The sequence below is a fragment of the Vigna unguiculata genome, chromosome 11, assembly GCF_004118075.2.
Source record: "Vigna unguiculata cultivar IT97K-499-35 chromosome 11, ASM411807v1, whole genome shotgun sequence".
Lineage (NCBI taxonomy): Eukaryota > Viridiplantae > Streptophyta > Magnoliopsida > Fabales > Fabaceae > Vigna > Vigna unguiculata.
In genome coordinates, this window is record NC_040289.1 from 7,023,920 (window position 1) to 7,032,763 (window position 8,844).

Genomic DNA, 8,844 nt, shown 5'->3' on the forward strand with positions numbered 1-8,844 from the left:
TGAGATTTCAATGCCGCCAATTTTTGCATCCAATAAGGGTTGTTTGACTACGTAAGCTGTTAAAATACAATTATATTAGTTAGTTTAATTTATGCATACAATTATATTAAAATGCAATAATATGGTGAATGAAAAAAAAATTATTACCCATATTCTTTAACTAGCTTTTCAACTCGTGATTCTTGAACTTTTTGTTGAAGTTTGAAGCAATATGGCGTATGCAGTGTATTGATTGGAAACCATTTGCTTCCCATTCTACTTCTTCAGATTGTAGTGCTACCAATATACATTTCCCCATGTCCGTTATCAAACAAAGGTTTGATTGTGGTGTCACGTAGTCCCTTAGGAGTTGAAAAAACCAGATTAAGGCCTCCTTTGTTTCTCCTTCCACTATCGCGAAGGCCAAAGGGAATATATTGCGTGACCCATCTTGAGCGAGCGTTGTTAGCAATGTCCCTTGATATCTACCTGTTAGAAATGTCCCATTTACTTGGACAACAAGCTTGCAATAATTAAATCCTTGGATGCATGGTCCAAAAGACCAAAATACTCGTTCCATAATATAGCAAGAAGGGTCAGGTTGACCATTGACAACTACATGAGGTCCGATGCATTGAATTATTGTGTCGGGGTTACTTTCTTGTACAACTTGATACCATCGTGGAAGTTCATTGTAAGACTCTTCCCAATCTCCAAACTCCTTAGTAAGTGCCTTTTGCTTACCATTCCAAGCTTTGTCGTAGGAAATCGAATATCCGAAACGATTTTTTATTTCGGCTATCAAACTTTTGATAGGTATGGAAGGGTTTTCCTTTACAGAGTTCATGACAATAGAACCAATTTGGTTGGAATCAAGATTGACATGATCTGTAGGTTGCATGGTTGACAAACATGTGTGTGAACCGTCAATCTTCCTTATTTCCCACTTGAAACTGCGCTTGTTATAAGAAGCCTGTTAACACCATGGGCAACCCTTTTTGTAGTCAATACATTGACATATATATTTATCAGATTTTCTCTCAAGAACCACAAATCTAAAACCATTATCAATATGGTATTGCTTTATATATGACACTATCAACTCCTTTGTGTCGAAACATATGTCGATACTTAGTTGTTGTTCACTCATTGGAATTGAAGTTTGAAAGGAAGTGTGACTTGAGGAGCCGCTTTGACTTGATGATCCCCAAGCCATTGTAGGAACTGTTTACTGGTTTGGCAGTTGGGCCTAAGAACTAGGTTGTGAATATTGTTGATGTTGATCCTACTGTGAGTATTGACAATTATTTGGAGCTGGTTCACCAATGGTATCCATCTCATCCTCACTAAACTCAGAAAGAATATTAGGATACTGATTACACGGATCAACCATTGTCTGAAAATTTCACCACCAGAGAAAGAATAAAAATTATGGCTGAAAAAGTGTTGTGCACGGATAGCTTTTCTCACATAAGTACACGTTTGAAATGGGTATGCATCAGAAACCCTAATTTACTAATTTACTGTAACCGTAATTAATGTCAACCACTTCCTCATTTAATTTACTGAAACCCTAATTAATGCAAACCACTTCCTCATTTAATTAACTGAAACCGTAATTAATGTCAACGACTTTCTTATTTAATTTACTAAAACTGTAATTAATGTCAACGACTTCTTCATTTAATTTACTGAAACAGTAATTAATGACAACGACTTCCTCATTTAACCAACCGAAGTCGTCATCAATGAAAACGGAGGCTTTAATTATTTCTGAAGAAACCATATTAAATGAAGTGGGTGCTTTAATTTTCTTTAAAGAAAACATATTAAATGAACTCAAAATAAATAACTTGCTATAATGAAGCCACTGACCACGACCACGACATTAATTACCATATTAATGGGGAAACTAGTCCAACAGAGGACGGTTTTGGTTTCATTTAATAGAAACCAGCCTTAGCAAGCATAGTTTCATTACATAGAAACTGGTGCTGCTGCGCACGGTTTTGCGTGGAAACCGTTGATGATGCGCACAATTTTACATGTCTGAGCACGGTTTCTCTCTCCTCAGCTCTGATTCACGTTCATGAGAGCTTGCTCTTTCACGGGTTTGCTTCCAACAGTGCACTGCAGAGATTCCTTCCTGTTCAATTTGCATGCAATGGTCTACTACGACAACTTTTCAGCAATTATTTTTATGCTTTCAGAACCTCATTCATTGTTAATTTGAATGCAGGGTACAATAATTTAGGGAGTGCAGCTAGACACCAACCAATGTAGTAATATATTTCATGCATTGGCTCATTTCATACACACTTTGCTCGCACTTTCCTTGGGTTGCCTCGTTATAATTTGCCATCATTTTCCAGCAACACTTCTTCACCAACTTCATTGCTACTATTTTCAAGGTTTGCATTTTTTTAACTTTTAATTTGCAAATCACATTTTAGTCAATAGTTATGATGTTTATAATTAATATTTTCCTCTTGCTTTAATTTCCTTTCACCCACATTTTTTGAAGCATGGCTAACAACCGACACCCTCCCCCGGATATGTCACTACTCCGCCTTCAGCATGAACATATTACAAAGGACTTATGGGAAGGCAACAAACGAGTTCTTAGACCAAGACGAGCTGGAGTTTGGATTCTAAACAACCAAGATTTAATTGATCCGCGTGTCAAATTTTTAATGGAACAGGCTGGTTTTGGACACATATTGTATATTCCAGACATGGATGTCAACCACCTTTTAATCACTTCCTTATAAGAAAGGTGGAGGATAGAAACTCATACATTCCACTTCCCACATGGAGAGACCATTGTGACATTAAAGGATGTGGCAGTCCTCCTTGGCTTACCGATAGATGGAGATGTCGTCACCGATCCCACCATCGTGCAAGACATATTCTCGACGTTCCACGAACATCTGGGGTAATTCCACCACCGACGATGATAAGAGGAAACTCAATTAGAGTTTTTTGGTTAAATAGTACTTTCCAACAACTCCCACAAAATGCAAACAATAATGTTATTGCTCAATATGCAAGAGCGTACATACTGATATTGATTGGAAGCATTTTAATGCCAGACACGTCTACTGTAAGGGTACATGTGATGTATCTACTCAAGCTAGCTAACTTGAATGTAAGACATTATAGTTGGGGGTATGCAGTTTTGGCCTGTCTATATCGTGGCCTAGATCATGCCATTCACTTAAGGCAAGAAAATATTGGTGGATGCATGATTTTGTTATAATGTTGGGCTTGGGAGAGGATCACTTCTATAACTCCACAACTTGACCCTTGAAGTGATGAGAAAGTGGCTGCATGGGATGGTTTCCCCGTATGCAGAAGGTAAAAACTAACTTTCTGGCAATTATTTGTTTTTTTATTCTACTTTCCTTGTAATTTAACTTACTTCAAATTCATACACTTTTTAGGTGGATGAACCAAGCAGATCAAAGAAATGCTGGTTCTTTATCAGTTAGTGAATTTCGCTTGAAATTTGATCAAATTCATACAAGACAGGTAATAATTAAGTTATGTAATCAATTTTTTTTCTAAATTTGAAACTAATGGCTACAAATTATTTTCAGTTCTTGTAGAGGCCTTATATTCAAAACGAAGTTTGTTAGTTGATTGTGGTTGAAATCCATATAGTGGCCAGAGCAACAGTCCCCATAATTTGCTTCGCGACAATCGAATTCCATCAGGCGGATAGGGTCATGCGTCAATTTGATTTCATGCGTCCACAGGGATGACTTGAGGGGGAGAAATGAAAGAGATTGGGTGGCACATCATTACCGTTGGATTGCAATTTGGAATGACCGACAAAATTGGGTCATTCAAGGTACACCATTTAGCGGAAACGGCCATTTGCGTGATGAAACACCCTACATGCAATGGTATATAAACCACATTATCCGCTATATATCTCCAAATACGAAATCTTCCGACGATGAGGTCAATTTTACTACAATGTCGTACATGTCTTTATCATGTGTACTTATTCATGTGAATGACCTTGCTATTTATTTTACAGTATGATATGTAAGACCCGTGGAATTTAATTAATTAAATAAATAATTAATTAATAAATGCAGGTGGGAAAATCATTTATGACATTAAATTATGGTTGGTATGATGTGGAAAAGTGCTAGCTCATGTGGTTGCGAGTACTTTGATTGTGTGAGAGGACTTGGGTTCGAGTCCTATGTATGCTAACTTTTGTGTTATTGTTTTTATTATTTAAATCTATGTAATCATGTTCTGGAATGATATGATGTCTGAATTGGATTTGTTAAGCATGAATTATGATTAGTTGAATTGGTTGTGCTCTTGAAATGTGATTAAGTGGTCATGGATTCAAACCTTGGAGAACCCAAACTAAGACCTTAATTTTTGGTATTTTGGCTTTGAATTTTGGCTTTGAATTAAATGTGAAAGGTTGGGGGAAAACCCTAGAGTGGGTAGAGAGGTGGCTGGAAAATGGCTATAAGGAGGTAGTAAATGGCATTAACAACTCAATTAAAGACTTAATTTTCGTGTAATAATTAACCTAGTTTTTAGACGCCCTTTAAAAAGAAGGATTTGACTTATAGTTAGAGTTTTGCAAAACTGAGGTTATACCAGAAAGCTAGGCACGAAAATCAGAGAGATTGGTGAGGTTTGAGTGAGGTTCTGAAGTCAAAGTAAGAGCACACCAGAAAGGGGGAACATTGGTGATCATTGGAGTCCTTCAAGCAAACCAATTTTAAGCAAAAGGATCCAGGGTAGGGGAGCTAGACTCTGTTTTTCTGTTTGTTTTAAATATTTACATGAAAAGTATGATCACGTGAATGCATGGTTTCCATTCTTATCTACGAAATTGTGAATTCTAGAAATTTTCCAGAAATCGCCTGGCGGCTCATACCAAATTGTATGGGTTCCCTGATGAACTGCCTGGCGGTGAAGCACTGTACCGCCAAGCGATGCAAATTCTATAACATTTTTCTGGGTTCTTTGATGAACTGTCTAGCGGTGATGAATTTCCGCCAGTCGACGCGAGTCTGTTGGCTCGCTTTGGTGATTCTGTGCATGTTTTGACATGTTTCTGATCGGGAAAAACACGGGTTAGTCCCTAGGAGATGATCTGGAGTTGATTTTCACTGATTGACTTGTAATGGACTATGTAATCGGATGGAACAGTGCACATGAGCTTTAGGGTTGAATGTGTGATATCTTTATCTACGATTCGAAATGGGTTACCGTGAATTGGACATAGGAATAGCTGATCAATGTGATTAAATGTTGAATGGTTCTGGTTGTGATTGGATTGGAATTGCAAGTGATGGGAATTCGCAAAGAAAGAAAAGTGGTTGGGTTATGGGTGCTGGGAAAATCTGGAAAAATGTCCAGATGGTAAGCACCGCCTGGCGGCACGAGGCTGGCCGCCAGGCGCCAGCGTAGTGGCAGTGCTACTGCATGTTGTAATGTTATGCGCTGAGGTTGGATTCTGTTTCCGTTGGGTTGGGATCAGTAGATGGGACTTTTGTGATATTTGTGGAAGTTTGATGATGGAGTTTTGTGTATGAACTAAAGGGGTGGGAACTACCTTAGGAGATAACGATTTTAGATATTAGAGGTTTTTCCTATATTATGGCGTAGTAGCGATTCTGGATTCTGGATAAGTTGGGTGCAAGGGGGTTTAGAGAATTGACCAATTGTTGTGAATAGGAGTTTAACACTAAGTGAACGCTAGAGGGGGAGGGAATCATAGAAGAAGTGATGGGATTTATTTAGCGTTGGTGCTTGATTGTGTGAAGATGACACTATATCAGTGTAATAGGCTTGGCAACAACTTAAGGGTAAGGAATCCAAGAGTAATAATAGGTTAAGATGGAAGAAGCTTAAAGTTATAATTGAATGTGTATTGTTATCAAGCTAGGGAGTGAAGACTGAACCTCACCGTTGTTAGTAACCATCTAAGTTAGATGATACAGGGGAATTGATCAAATGGAAATGAGGTAAGAGATTGTGCTAGACTTGAGCAGAAAACCAGTAACGCGCAGTATTGTCATGGCGCCTGGTGGTGGTACGCGAACCACCAGGCGAAAGCGGGATTACAGTGGGGTCTCAAGGCTTGGTGCGCCTGGCAGTGAGGGCAGCGCCTGGCGGCACATGTCCCTCGCCAGGCGATTTGTACTGTTGCAGCTTGGGACTTTGATTGCATATGTGTGATCTACAAGGCTTCTAGTAATGCTTTAAAGGTGGGATTCTTGGGTTCCTTGAGTTGTGGCTCAGAACGTATCCCTTGAGTTGTGGCTCAGGATAAGGGTTAAGCACGTGGTATTTCTTGACATCTGGCTTGGAATAGCATCTCTTGAGTTGTGGCTCGGGATGGCGGATGAACACGAGGAACCCTTGAGTTGTGGCTCGGGTTGGCGAGTGTTGCCAGTGTGAGTGTGCTGGTTGTGACCAGTACGGATGGGTCCAGATAGATTGCCCTCCTCAGTTGTTGACTGACGAGTTTGGTAGTCTTGGGACGTTACGAATTATGTTCGTATATGGGAACTCCACCTGGCGTTACGGTGTATGATCTGTAGCATGGTTTCCCGCACGTGCTCTATCGGTTATGGCCGATAGGTATGGTAGCAAGACACCTTGAGGTACTCACTAGAAAATGTAGAACACGAATAACCTGATTGGGGTCATGTGGCATGAATTAAAAGATGGAACAATGTGGGATGTTTATATTATTCATAGTGATGTTTGTATATGTATATATATCTGTAAAATTATATAGGTTTTATCTGTTAAGCTCACCCTATCTACGTGTGTTTGGCGATGATCGTGTACGCGGTACACGGGAGCAGATGTTGTTGATGCAAGTGGCTCATGTGGAGCTTAGTCGCAGAGAGGGGATAGATTCGGGGAAATCTTATGTTTTATTTTCTTTGGTTTTGAGATCAGTTGTAAACCCTGATGGGTGCTATTATAACATTTGATTTTGGTTTTGATGACTGATGGTTATGAACGTTGTTTACTTATTTAATAAAAATTTAAATTTTCCTGCGTTTTGGGAAAATGAGGTATTATTAAAGACTGTGTTATTCATTTACTTCTTTATTTTATTTATAAATCCGTAATATCCTGACGGGATGTTACATGATATGTCACAAGAACCATCCCAACCTGCTTCACAATCCTACACTGGCCATGTCGGGTCTTCTCCAGATTTTATACATCATCCCCAACAATTTTTTGGGCAATCGTCTATGGGTCACGGTCAAATGTTTGGACATCCATACCCTCAGTTTGGCAACCCATCAAACACCCAATTCCAACATGTCCCTTCCTCGTACAGTTTCTTCTTGCATCAATCAAGTTATGGTGCTGGTCCATCACAAATGTTTGGCACTTCAACCATGACACCACCATCCGCCTATTATCTAATATCTTCTTCATCAATGCCATTCTATCATCCACCAATGCCTTCTCAAACTCCCCAAACAACAGTTCACCATCCCCAATTTTCTCAAAGTCATCAACATGAAGATGATGATCATGATGAACCACACCAAGAACAACCACCAACACGACCAACCAAACCCAAAAGACGACCTCCATGTGGAACTGGAGGACATAGATGATTTTCTACTAACTTAAATGTTGTATTTTAATTATTAATCAATGTTAAAATATATTAATGTAATGTTTATTTCTATTCTATTAATATTTTTTTACTGATTATTCTTCCATTTCCTAAAAAATAATCAAAATTCATTTATTACGAAAAAAATGAAAAAGTGAAGTCATCATGTGTGAGGACGACTTCACTTTTTCGTTTCAAACAAACCGGTCCATTGCATAACGACATCACCTTTTTTTAAAAAAAATTAAGAAACCAGTCAGGGAGATGACGACATTGCCTCTGATGTCGTTACCCTCCCTGACGACTTGACCTACTTTGGCAAAAAAAAAATTAACGGATCCATTTTTGCAAAATCGAGTTCTAATAGACCCTAAACTACAAAAAAGCCGGTTGTTATATCTACAAGAACAATGAACATCGAAAGAAGAGAGGAGGGGAAAGTGAACACGAGAGGCACCAAGGGTGAAGAAACTAAACTATTATTAAATAAAAAGGATAGAATGAATATTAAACAAAACATGGGAGGTGGAGAAGAAATGAATGGGGTGCAAGAAATGTCAACCGAGTGCTCATACCTTTAATTTTTGGAGAAGGTCTGAGCGACCATATAGACATTTTAAAAAATAAATGGAAAAGAAAAAATATTTTTATGAGATGTTGTGCGTGTGACCATACTCATATCTCTATAATTTAGTTTATAAAAATAATTAGCAATCTAGCTTAAAATAAAATTGGTTAATATGTCGATAATTTAATAAACCACAACCTCAATCTATATAACAAAATTAAGATCGCAGTTAGACGCATTATATGAACGTAGAACTGTGCTACCTTGAATATTAAAAAAAATAAAAAAAACAAATGCTATGAAGTCATGAACTATAACAACTGAAACTAAAATGCCTTGGCTTTCTAATGCTTGTTATTTAATGTTTCGAATAAATCTCCTATTATGTATAACTGCTAAACAATTTCATTCTGTATAAAGGCTTATTAAAGCCAACGTTGCAATCAAATAAAATTACTCTCTCATAAAGTGTCATAAAGTGAATATTGCATATCTTGATATAACAGTTGGTATCAGAGCTCCGTAAGGGGCCTGATCTAAAGTGTGCACGAGTGAAATTTAGTGGAAGAGAGTGACGAGAGAAAACAACATGAGAAAAAGTGAGAAGATGGCTGAAAAATTTGTGCAACCAACCATCCCAAGGTTTGATGGCCATTATGAT

At 38.2% G+C, this 8,844-nt stretch overlaps 1 protein-coding gene across 1 annotated transcript; it reads right to left on the reverse strand.

Moving 5' to 3' along the window:
- Positions 1-160: 160 nt before the first annotated feature.
- Positions 161-920, reverse strand: LOC114170140. Its single transcript, XM_028055625.1, has one exon. The coding sequence runs from the start codon at positions 878-880 to the stop codon at positions 161-163; it is 720 nt and encodes a 239-aa protein (XP_027911426.1). The 5' UTR covers positions 881-920.
- Between the last annotated feature and the right edge of the window lie 7,924 nt (positions 921-8,844).